The sequence below is a fragment of the Triturus cristatus genome, chromosome 7, assembly GCF_964204655.1.
Source record: "Triturus cristatus chromosome 7, aTriCri1.1, whole genome shotgun sequence".
Lineage (NCBI taxonomy): Eukaryota > Metazoa > Chordata > Amphibia > Caudata > Salamandridae > Triturus > Triturus cristatus.
In genome coordinates this window covers 1,823,182,036-1,823,195,020 of record NC_140590.1, presented here as the reverse complement: position 1 = coordinate 1,823,195,020, position 12,985 = coordinate 1,823,182,036, and the positions used below count along the sequence as shown (strand labels likewise).

The window sequence follows — 12,985 nt, the reverse complement described above, 5'->3', positions numbered from 1 at the left end:
GTAATACTGATGTGGTGGGTAAAAAGGCAGGTCATCAACTATAGGGAGCAGGTTAAGCAACAAACAATAGCGAGAGTACACAGTCTTGTACAGTAACAGAAAGTGATACTTATCAATCCGCCGATATTCCGCTGTGTTCTCCCACAATGGAAGCGCGTGTGATAGACCTTAACTGTGGCAGGGCATTCCACGTACTTCCACAGTCACAGGTTTTGTTGTCTTTGGCCAACAAAACGTGATATTCCATGCGCTATCATAAGCGCGTGTTCCTGTATATAGGGCAAATCCCAGTCTGGATGCAACAAAGAAAATGAGAAGTCTTAGCGACCCCTCCTGGAAACCCAAGCGTCGATATTCTTCCCGAAGCTTCTTTCCTCGCAGTATTGACCGGGACGCTGATTCGTCTCAGCGTGGATTCTCCTTTTGCCTGAAAGAGCTGGCTCCGGTGGTAAAGCGTGTGCCATGGCGTTTGAAGTCGGTTTCTCTTCAAAGTTCTTTTCCGGGGTTCTCTGTACCTATACAGGTACTTAAGGCAGAGTCTCTGAGTGGAACTATTCCCGCGAGCCGACTACCAGGTTTTGTCGCGCTCGGGAATAGGGATAGCGTGTCTCTTCCGCCTTGCAGCCACAGCGGCTGCAGAGGGAGCGGAACTGGCTGGGTGCGCGCGCAGCGTGCCAGATTCAAAAAGCCCGTTGTACGGGTTGCGGAATTGTGGGTCAGACTGGTGTCGTCGTCGTTGCACCTCGATGCGTTTCTCAATGGTGATGCAGGGTGAAGCTTTGGGATGGGCTCGTATCCTCCGTCGTTCAAGGTAATTCTCGAGTGACAAGCACTGGTTAGTATGGGGGCGAGGCTTATATAGACAAGGTGAATTCCTCCCCTATGCATCATGGGAGATGTAGTTCTAATACCCCCAGTCATACAGATCACCATGTACCTGCTCTGTGGCACCCTCTCCTTAGGGTCATGACAATTATCATAAATGCCCACTTTGAGCAGGGTATTGTACCCAGCTCATTGGCCAGTGGACCTGCTAAGCCACTGCTTAAAAAAGCAAACAATGATTTACAAATGCACGTGGCAAAATACCCATCATCAGTGTTCAATTCCTGGTCAAAACCCTCACACTGTGTGACTAATCGACTGAAAAACGCCTGAACGACGGTAAACTAATAGGCGACGTCCAATCTGGTATATGGCCGGGTCGCAGTATGTAAACAACTACTCACTGGGAAGTGGATAACATACCCTCCACATCTCTAACTATGGTGAATCTTTTCTCTATAGATCCTTTAGAATGCATTCACTCCTATGCATGCCATTACGATGCATTGCATTCACTACAACGCATGACCTTATCATGCAGATATGATTTTAATACATTTACATAATGCATCACTACAGCACTTAGGGACACTACCACAGTGGTAAGTATATGTTGTATATCTATATTTATATATGCATGTGTGGAAATTGGAAATCATTTCCGTTAGCATAAGCTGAAGCCATCTTGTTTGTGGCATCCATTCTGTTAGCTATGTAATTCTTCCGCCTTCACTGTTGCTTGCCTTTCTATTCTGCTTGTGTCATCAGCTTTAGTTAACTCTGTACTGAGTCAAAGCAATGTATGTGGTAAGAAAAGGCCTGTAGCTGCTAGAATGCACCTGGCTAAAGATATAACTGTCAAATGTGTTTTGCAACTGTAAGCAGTTCGGTTCCCCCTCCCACTTTGCTGATTACCCATCTGTCCATGTAACTATTCCTGTGTATGCTTGTACCTTCTATTTGTAACTACATGCTTACTCTGCAACAAACTCTGTATATGAGTCCCATGGTCTGTGTATTCCATGTACTACCTCAGGCAGCACTTGAGAGTGCTGTGTGGCCGTGGTCCCACTCTTGAGTGATTAATAAATTTGTTATTTAAATTCCAGCTTCAGTGCCGATCTCTATTTTGTTGGTCTACGGACCCGTGGACAGAGAAGGGTGACCCCTGCACCGGTGTGCACATTAAAAAGCAAATTTCCACACATGTAGTTATGGGTTTACTCAGATATACACACACACTTTATTGTGCAGAATTTGTTTAGGCGGTACATTTTTTTTTAAATGGTTTTAGTTAGTTGTTTGCGTGTTATAGACTTTTCAGTCTTCAGGTTTGGGTGGCATTCTAGGGTGGGGTTTTTAGACTTCTCAGGTGGGTAATTTATTGGGGTTGTAAATTGTATGTAGGGATCAGGAATGGGTTTTTATTCCAGTGGTAAGGAGTTTTTAGCTTTCAGGGATGGTAGGGTTTAGTGGTAGTGAGGAGTTTTAGGGTCCATGAGTGGGCACTATTTAAGATTAATAATATATTTTAGGGGTTAAATTTATTTTTAGGGTATTTGAGGAGGAGTTTTTAAGGTTTTTTTAGGCTTCAAGGTAGAGAGTAATTTGGGGTAGGTGATTTTTTCGGGATCAGGGGTAGGTAGTCATTTGAGGGTTAAGGGAGTTAGAGAAATATATTTAAATCACTTACTGCGTAATGGTGTTGAGTTTGTTCTTGAGCCATAGTAACTTTAATAGATTGGTGGTAGTGACTTGTGTTAAAGTTTCTTAAATGGCAATCACCTACATTCACGCATTTGCCAACATTGATCATAACCTCCTTGACACTCTGGAGAGCTGTGCAAGCTTTAACACGTAGTAATTACAGCGTGGTACACTTACCTCATTGTCATTATATCACATAGCACGTTGTAATGCAAGTCGTTACCACACAAGTTTAGGTAAGGAATTTTATGGTAAGAGTTAAGAAGGCTGTTGCGGTGTGTGGGCTGTTGTGGTGTATTGAGTTAAGGGGTAAAAACAGATTTTACCGGGTTCAAGCGCGGTATTTGGGCAGTTGTAGAGGATTCGGTTACGCGATAAAGATTGAGGTTGGAAGTTTTTTTTATTGAAAAGTAAAGTTTATTTATAACGAGCGTGACGAAACATGCATTGTAAAATCATACATTGTAGTAGGTGTAAGTTGCATAGATATGTAAGTACGCATGTTAAAGGCTTGCATGGTAAAAACCACATTGTAAAGTACCATGTGGTAAAATTATGCATGGTACCGTCTGACATTCTCTGCAGAAGAGTCTAGTAGTTGAGGACGCGGTGATGAAATGTTTCGAAACCCATCTCTCTAAGCGAAATTTTAAAGTACATTTTGGTAGCCACTGTCCCCTTCCCTACCCTACTCCATAACATATGTTTTCTGTTTTACAACAGTGCAGTAAGTCCTGTTCAATACTATTGTTTAATTGGAAACCACACTGGCTGGGTGAAATCCTGTTTGTTCTCATTATTTATAACATTTGTTTTAGAAATTGCAAATTTAGTAAGTCAATGAAGTATGTTCTGTAGACATTTTGTCTTGTTTCATTATTTTATGTGCTCGGACTGCGTATTTGCGATGAGGATGATGTTCTCACTGCTGTGCCTCTAGAGGCAGCATCTTTAGGAATGGGGTCCAGGTGAACGCTCCAGAAAACCTCTTGACGGTTATGGCCCATGGTTATGGGGTCCATAGTCCATAGAGCTGTCCAGAGAGTAAGTCTTCAGGCGATCAGTTGGAATCACTGGAAAGCTTTTGAAGTAATCTGCTGCAATGAAGCACATGTCATGGTCTCTCCGCTGAGGCCCTTCCACTGAGGTTCTACATTTGCCTATGCTGTAGCTATCCGGTCTTGGAGAAAACGACACGCGAGTCCTTAGGAACAAACCGTCCTTAAACATCATACTTTACACTATATGTGTACAGCAGATAACATACCATGGTCCTAATTTCTACATACATTACTATTGTCCACACGAGTGTAGCCAATGGCAGAAGGTACGTGTGGTAACATTAAAGACAGAGATTCTAAGGGAAATCTGAAACGTTCCAAACATTCTCCAGCTATCCCGGAATCACTGGTTAAAAGCAATCCTGAGTCTGCGTCGACTTTAGAGGCTATTCACGGTACATGATATCGCTCAAAGCACCAGACCCAATACTGATCTACTTCAAGTGGAGGTGGCAGGGATTCGCAATGACTTTAAAGAGCTATCAATACGTGTGTCCAATGCCGTAACAAGAATAAGTAATGCGGAAGATTATATGAATAAACAAGGACAGTACATGAAAAGACTACAGGCATGATCCTCTCTGCTGTGCAACTCTACATGCATTAATGTTCCTTGATGGTTCTGCTCTTCTCCTTACAGGACGCCTGTGCGCGGCTTCGGGGAGTGCGCCTATCTGAGGAAGGATGGTATATTCTTGAACGAATGCAGCATGAGGAGGAGTTCCCTTTGTAGGAGAGAACCATATGGCTAAAGACCCCGCAATGACGTTTTCCTGGGACACATACCGAGTTTAAGCACTCCAACTCCAATATCCATGTCTTGATTTGAGGACAGTGGTCCATCTGCAGAAATGTAATGCTGGGTGTAGAGAGGCCATCAGCTTGGCTGAGACACAGAGAAGGCCACGCAGACAGAGATTCAGAGGCTGGGTAGTGAGAGCTGCAGAGAATGGGTAGAAAGAGCCAAACAGAGAGGTGTGAGAGAGAGAGAGTGGGAAGCAAAAGATGCACTGAGAGTGTGCAGCGAGAGACGCACTGAGAGTGTGCAGCGAGAGACGCACTGAGAGTGGGTAGCGAGAGACGCACTGAGAGTGGGTAGCGAGAGATGCACTGAGAGTGGGTAGCGAGAGATGCACTGAGAGTGGGTAGCGAGAGATGCACTGATAGTGGGTAGCGAGAGATGCACTGAGAGTGGGTAGCGAGAGATGCACTGAGAGTGGGTAGCGAGAGATGCACTGAGAGTGGGTAGCGAGAGATGCACTGAGAGTGGGTAGCGAGAGATGCACAGAGAGTGGGTAGCGAGAGATGCACAGAGAGTGGGTAGCGAGAGATGCACTGAGAGTGGGTAGCGAGAGATGCACTGAGAGTGGGTAGCGAGAGATGCACTGAGAGTGGGTAGCGAGAGATGCACTGAGAGTGGGTAGCGAGAGACGCACTGAGATTGTGTAGCAAGAGACGCACCGAGATTGGGTAGAGAGACATGCACTGAGAGTGTGCAACGAGAGACGCACTGAGAGTGGGAAATGAGAGACGCACTGAGTGGGTAGTGGGTGAGAGGACAGCATGACCGAAGACTCTCACAGTGACGTTTCCTTCGGACACATACCGAGTTTAAGCAATCCAACTCCAATATCCATGTCTTGATTTGAGGACAGTGGTCCATCTGCAGAAATGTAATGCTGGGTGTAGAGAGGCCATCAGCTTGGGTGAGACACAGAGAAGGCCACACAGGCTGAGAGAGACAGAGGGTGGGTAGCAAGAGCTGCACTGAGAGTGTAGTGAGAGATGCACTGAGAGTGGGTAGAGAGAGAGAGAGATGGATGCACTGAGAGCGCATAGAGAGATACACACTGAGACTAGATAGTGAGAGATGCACTGAGAGTGGGTAGAGAGAGACACATTGAGAGTGGATAATGAGAGACGCACTATGAGTGGATAATGAGAGATGCACTGAGAGTGGTTAGAGAGAGACACATTGTGAGTGGATAATGAGAGACGCACTGAGAGTGGGTAGAGAGAGACACATTGAGAGTGGATAATGAGAGATGCACTGAGAGTGGGAGCCTGAAGAGAGACAGAGTGGGAGTGAGAGGGCCACACAGAGTGGGGTAGCCTGGGAGAGGAAGACTGCAAGAGAGTGAGACATGCACTGGGTGGAAGATGTGGAGTGGGGGAGCATCAAACATGCAGTTAGAAACAATTGCTGAGTAAAAGGGGGTGAAGGAGCAGTTTTAGCTTTGAAATGCTTTGAGAAATTGGTTCCCCCTTGAGTAATGATTTTTGAAAACCACAACATGAAAGCTGCCATTCTTATTACAGCAGGGATTTACACAACATCTCCTGATTTCAGGTTGAGCCCTAATACAGCACTCAGTCAGCTACATTCGGAGGTTTGAGGGTAAAAGAAACTGTCCTTATTACAATCCAAGCAATGACAACTCCTGTTTGGAAACATTTCTGACCCCCTCCCCCCTCTCCGTCACTGGATCACCGGTGACGGCACTGACTGTAGTTACAGCTTTGACTTGCATCAAGTTGCCATTTTTACCTTGGACATCGCCTTTTTTGTGGGTGGGGATCCCAGTTCACTTTGGGTGGTGGGATTTAGGGTACCGCAGCAAATTAGCTGCAATTTGGTCAGAATGACTGTAGCACGCCACTGATGGGTGCAAACCTTTCGAGTAAGTGGCTGTGTTATTGGAACTGCTTTACTGTGCCTATTTGTAAATAAAGACCTTTTCTTGGCTCTTAGTGGTTTTTGACTTTTGTGTATTTTCTTACTAATGCTGTGCGTTAGTTTCAAACATAATAGTCAACAACTGGTGTAAACACTGACTGCTCAACACTGCTTCCCTCAGAGGCTCATGTGTACTTGCGGGTCCAGTTGGAGTACAGTAGTAGGTCAGGCATAGCAACTCAATGGTGAGGGAAATTACCCCCCTCAGATACTACAAAGTAACTAATGACCCCAAAACCTACATAAAATGCCATGCACACATTGTAGCAATATTTACAAATCTCCATTACATAGCTAATGTACAGTACTAGGGTTCCCAATTTGCGCTGTACAAGTTTTCTTGACTTCTCTAATGCCCCAGTGTGCCCACACTCATAGTTTCAATACTGTACTATGCCCACACTTTTTGTGTGTGTGCTTTATATAGTGTGAACTCCACCCAAAGGCAACATGAGCTCCAGTTGCATTACAGACTGACACATTAATTTTGTTAGTCACAAGAAGATTAAGTGATTTGCCCAGAATCACAGGATGTTGAGCGAACCTGCTGACAGTCAAAGCTGGTTCCCCAGCTTCGAGGTTGACCACTCTAGCCGTTAGGCCACATCCTCTATTTGCCATTACCTGTTTACAGTAAGTCTATTTCCATAGCTCCCTCCTCAAACTCCTCTGTCTTGTACACAAGTCCCTTTTTGGAAACAGGCCTCTTTATCTGCAGAATAAGTAACAGTTCTATACACCAACACGTCACCTGAGATCCAGTGGGCAATCACTACTTCGCCCCCGCCGCATACGTAATATTAGATACGGGGCAGATCTTCTTCACATTTTACCAGCCATCACCGGAGCTAGCTACCCTTGCACATACAATAATGTCCGGACTCAGTGGGATTTAAGAAACTCCTCAAAAGCTGGCTCTTTTAACTCCTTTTGGTATTGCGGTCCTACTTCATAGTGCATTAGCGCCAAGAGACCCTCTTCCTTTGCGCTTTATAATAAATAACAATAACGTAGCTACCCAGCAAGCACATGTCTGAGTTTTCTATCTCTCATTATGTACTCTGTACAAATTTCTATGTCTCTGTAACCCAAAAAACGAATTTTAGCATTTTCCCAGTCTGCATGTTTGTCCATCATGAGGCCTTCATTCATTTTCTTCAACCCAGGATTCCTGCGGGAGCTCCTGGAAGCTTTTCCTCAAACCATTGCCCAGGCCCTGTCGCTAATCCTGTCTGTCACGAGGCAAAGGAAAACCAGAGTGTTAGACCTGGCACCTTGGCGTGAGTCTCCCTTCCACTTTTTTGTCACTGTGCCTCATGTGTTTTGCTGGTGTTAGCTGCTCAGAGCACGGTGCCACTGCCAACCAGTGCCACAGTGCAAGTGCTCCCTATTTAAAATGTATATGTTGGTTGGATTCCATGATTGGCTTATTTGGTTTACTGTCAGACCCCAGTAAAGTGCACCAGGAGTGCCAGGGCTTGTAAATACAAATGCTGCTGGTGGGCTTGGAGCACTGGTTGTGCCACCCACAGAAGCAGCCTGGTAAAATGTCTAGATCAACCTGTAGCCTTCATTAGCAGGAGGTTACTTCCACAGGAACAGAGATGGAGTGCTATTGAGCGTGAGGCATTTGCTGTGGTCTGGGCGCTGAAGAAGCTAAGACCATACCTGTTTGGGTCTCACTTCCGGGTTCAGACAGACCACAGGCCCCTCAGATGGTTGATGCATATGAGGGGTGAGAATCCAAAGCTGTTGAGGTGGTCCATTTCCCTACAGGGTATGGATTTCACGGTGGAACATCGCCCTGGTACAGATCACGCCAATGCTGACGGTCTGTCCATATTTTTCCGCCTTAGTGATGAGGAACTCCCTGGGTTAGGGTAGTTCTCCCCACTTTTCAGCTGGAGGGGACACGTGTTAGACCTGGCACCTTGGCGTGAGTCTCCCTTCCACTTTTTTGTCGCTGTGCCTCATGTGTTTTGCTGGTGTTAGCTGCTCAGAGCACGGTGCCACTGCCAACCAGTGCCGCAGTGCAAGTGCTCCCTATTTAAAATGTATATGTTGGTTGGATTCCATGATTGGCTTATTTGGTTTACTGTCAGACCCCAGTAAAGTGCACCAGGAGTGCCAGGGCTTGTAAATACAAATGCTGCTGGTGGGCTTGCAGCACTGGTTGTGCCACCCACAGAAGCAGCCTGGTAAAATGTGTCTAAGGTCTGCCATTGCAGAACCTGCATGCAGTCTGGTACTGTCATGCTGACTGGGCAAGTGCACACACTTGCCAGTATCAGTCACCCCTATGGTAGGCCCAAGGGCAGGGTGCATTGTAAGCATAAGGTAGGGCAAGCCCTGATGTGTGTGGCATGTCCTAATAGTGAATTACAGCCATTTTCGCTTTTCACTATTGAAAGGCTACCTGTTCTCCATAGGCCAGAATGGGCTGTTAGAATTGTTACATCCTATGATCCTAACAGACCCAGGGGACATGGTAGAAATTCGAGTTTAGTATGCCTGAACTCAGAATAATAAAATACATCTTTTAGTAAAGTTTATTTTAATATTCTGTGTTTGCAAATACCACTTTTAGAAAGTTGGTATTTGCTTGCTTGACCATTTCAGCCCGCCTCTGCCATGATGTGTATCTGCCTGTCTGGTTGTGGGAGTGACAGGGCTGGGGAAACCCAGAGGGGCAGGGCTAGGTAGCCTGGTGGTGAATAGGAAGATTGGCAGTCAGATGGGTGGGAGGAGTACACCTGGGCTCTGAATAGGGTTGTGCTCTGCTACCACAATGCTGGCTCCACCTCCTGAGGAGCGGCTGATGGCTCTGCCCTGCACCCTGAATAGAAAGGCAGAGTCATGTCAACAGAGTGCTCAAGAACTGGTTTGGACTGGGCAAAGGCCCTTCAACCCCAGAGGAACAAAGGAATTAGGGGTATAAGTATTGGGACCCTGCTCCCAAGAAATTAGATCCTGCTGAAACAAGAAGAACATCTGCCAGAGGAGAAGGACTGGGAAAGCTGTAGGAGGAGTAATTGTCCCTGACCTGAGGGATTGGCCTGCAGTGGTTGCCTTGCTGCTGAAGGAGAGGAGAAAGACTGCTAAAGACTTTACTTCAACTTGTGCTTTGAAAAGATCTCCAAGGGCTTGAACTGAGCTTGCCCCCTGAACGAAGTCCCAGGACCAGTGGACTTCACCCCCAGCTCCCCAGAGTCTTTTGGGAGTGCCTGCTGTTGTTGTTGGGCCTCCTGAGGGACTGCGTGTCGCAAGGAGCTGGAAGCGCGACGCCAGGAAGAGAAGCGTGCTGCCGTCGGAGCTGTTGCCGTCGCATCTCGCAGAGAGTGTCGCCGCTGCAGCATCGCATCGAGCGGAAGCGTCTCGCATCATTGCGGAAGTGTCTCGCAACGCCGAAGAAGCGTGCCGCCATTGTAGCTGTCGCATTGCACCGCATCGAGAGAAGAGTCTCGCATCGAGGAGGAAGCGTGTCGCCATCGCAGCCATCGTAGTTGTCACATTGCACCGCATCCAGAAAAGCGCCTCGCATCCACGGAGAAGCGTGCCGCCGTCCGAGCCGCTGTCGTCGCATCTCGCAGAAGGGGTATCGCCGCTGCAGCATCGCATCGAGCGGAAGCGTCTCGCAACGTCGGAGAAGAGTGCCGCTGCCAAGGCCGCTGTCGTCGCATCTCGTCAAGGGTGACGCCGCTGTAGCTGACGCATCGAGTCGAGCCTTCTCGCAACATCGGAGAAGCGTAACGCATCTGGAAGATCCCGTCTTTCTTTTGCACCAAGAACTTCAACGCATCTGCATCGCTGCAACACTTTCGTTGCCCTGCGTGTCGCATCTAAGGTACATTGACTTAAAGTGTCGCATATAAGAACTTAAGAGAAACTAAGCAATCTTCTACCAACTAAGCAACCGTATTGTGTATTTTTAATCGTTTAATGGTCTTGTGATAATCCTATATAAAGAATCCTTATTTTTCATATAAATACCTGTGTGGTGTCCATTTGTAGTGTTGTCACTTCGTTACTGTATGTGTTCACAAATGCTTAACCTATAATGCTCTGAGATAAGCCTTGTCTGCTCGCGCCAAGCTACCTAGAGGGTGAGCAGGGGTTGTTTTAGTAGTGTAACCCCTCATCCTGACTAGATTAAAGGTTCCCTGCTTGTCACAAGTACCTACCTGTGCCAACCAGAGAACCCGGATTCTAACATTGGTGGTCAGCGATGAGGATTCTGGACTTGCATTTGTGACTCATGTACAGTGATTGGTGAACACTACTTAGTGAGTGCAGACCTTAAACGCAACCAATACTTGTTGGTAGATTTCTTTTTGGGACTGTCTATTTTTGAGCACTGCCAAGCTTTACCATGGTGGAGAAAGCAGCATCCATAGTCTCTGTCAATACAGAATTTGAATGGGAAGAAGACAAACTAGACAGCTACAAGTTATCACAGCTGAAATTCTTTTGCAAGAAGTTTAATGTTTCTACAACTGGATGTAAAAACAAGACACACTTCTACAAGGCGCTGAGGGCCTGGGTAGAAGCAAGGAATGCCACTGATGATGATGATGCAGATGAGCAGCTGGATGGGCCAGTGGGCTCAAGAGGAAGGAGAAGCCCTTCCTCTGCTGGTAGCAGTGTGTCTAGTAAGAGTATATCTCCAGAGGAGCTGGCAGATAGAAGAGAGAGTAGGATGCACGAAATGGAAATGGCAAAACTCAAATTGAATGGGTAGCTGGAGCTAGAGAGCAAAAAGCTGGCTCTGGAAGAGAGAAGAATACAAATGGAGCATGAAACAAAGTTGAGGGAATTAGATCTGAAAGCTAAGAGTTTAGAGTCTACTCCCTCTGGTGGCAGCACACCGTCAGTGCAGACAGAGTCAAGGGTTTACATACCCAAGGATGTGGTTAAGGAATTCTTCAAGAATGATGACATAGGGCAGTGGTTTAAGGCCTATGAGGTAGCCATGTCTTCCCACCGGGTCCCTGAGAAAGATTGGGGAGCGGGGTTGTGGGGACGGTTCCTTAGTGAGGGGCGGGATACACTGCTGGATTTGCCTTCAGATGATTATAATTCCTATCCCCATATGAAGGCTGCTTTTATGTCTAGGTATGGGTTGACCCCTGAGTTGTATAGGCAAAGGTTCAGGGGTTGCACCAAGATTCCAAACAGTACGTATGTTGAATATGTGACTTTTTTTTGCAGAGCACTGGATGGTTGGGTGAAGGGTAGCAAAGGTAATGATTTTCAAGGGCTTCTTGATTTAATGGCATGGGAGCACTTGTCTAGTAATTGTTTTCCTGAGCTACGCCAGCACCTGATTGATAGTAGGCTGACTAACCCTAGGAAGCTTGCTGAGGAGGCGGACCGCTGGGTCAGTACCAGGGTCCACAAGGGTCAAGTGGGAGATTCCGCCAAAGGTGGGCAGGGTCCCCAGCAGAAGAGTGGGGGGACAAGGGTAAACAGAGGGAGTTCCAGAAGAGGCCCCAAAGGGAACCAAGGGAAAGGTTCTCAGCCTCCCCACCACAGAAACCGACCGTGGCCCCGACAGGTACACCTGTTCAGAAGGGGCCCATCAGATGTTACAAGTGTGGTAAGATGGGGCATTTTGCCTCTGATGTGAAATGTCCATTGTTTGGTAAGCCAGCACCCACTGGTGCTCCATCCCGGCAGGTGACTAGTGTAACCCTGGGGGAGGAGATGGGTGTCCAAGGTGGGTGGGGTCCCACAGAGATGTCTCTGGTCTCATTAGGAGACCGTGAAGTGGTCCCCCAAATCCAGCTGCCTGAGAACACTAAAAAATACAGGCAGTGGGTGACCATAAATGGCCATAGGGTTGAAGCTCTCAGAGACACAGGAGCCAGTGTGACGGCTGTCAAGCGCCACCTGGTGTCTCAGGAGCAGGTTGTCCCAGGAGCATTCTATCCGGTTGTTGCCGCCGACAACACCGAGAGTCACTGCCCAGTGGCTCAGGTTCCCTTTCAGTGGGGGGGGGGTCTCTGGTACTCTTCAGGTAGCTGTGAGGCCCGCCATGCCTGTAGACTGTCTGTTAGGGAACGACTTGGAGAGCTCACCTTGGGCTAAGGTGGAGCAGAGTGCTCACCTGGAGATGTTGGGTATGCCGGATTGGGCGTGTGTCACCACACGGTCCATGGCAGCCAGTAGAGGCACTCAAGAGGTCCTGGAGCCTGAGAGGGAGGCCCAGGGACCGGCCTTAAAGAGAAGGAGCAGGGGGCGCGGGAAACCGGCCCCTGAAGTTCCCATGGTCCAGGAGAGAGCAGACCTTGAGGGGGATGCCCTGGAACCTACAGGGGAACAGATAGCTGAACTGGGGGACCTGCCTGAGCTGACCCATAGGCAGCAGGAAGGAGGACCCTCCAGGGAAGAGTTCTGCAGGGAGCAGAAAGAATGCCCTTCTCTTGTGGGTATGCGGCAGCAGGCTGCAGACCAGGCCAACGGTGATCAGTCCGGAACACATTTCATTTACTGGGAGAACGACCTCCTGTATTCTGAGCCTAAGGTTGCTGAGCCTGGGTCAGCCCGTGTGCTGGTGGTACCCCAGCGCTTCAGAGCCTTCCTACTGGGGCTGGCTCACGATGTACCCTTAGCAGGACATTTGGGGCAGGACATGACCTTTGAAAGGCTTGTCACC

At 47.7% G+C, this 12,985-nt stretch overlaps 1 protein-coding gene across 1 annotated transcript in view; it reads left to right on the top strand.

Annotated features, from left to right (window-relative positions):
* Nucleotides 1–6,344, top strand: part of LOC146813292 (C-type lectin domain family 2 member L-like) — a 123,915-nt gene extending 117,571 nt beyond the window's left edge. The window contains exon 5 of the mRNA XM_085620112.1: nucleotides 4,234–6,344. Coding sequence (XP_085476238.1) covers nucleotides 4,234–4,345 — 112 coding nt within the window. The 3' untranslated portion in view covers nucleotides 4,346–6,344. The remainder of the gene's footprint in view (nucleotides 1–4,233) is intronic.
* Nucleotides 6,345–12,985: the final 6,641 nt, after the last annotated feature.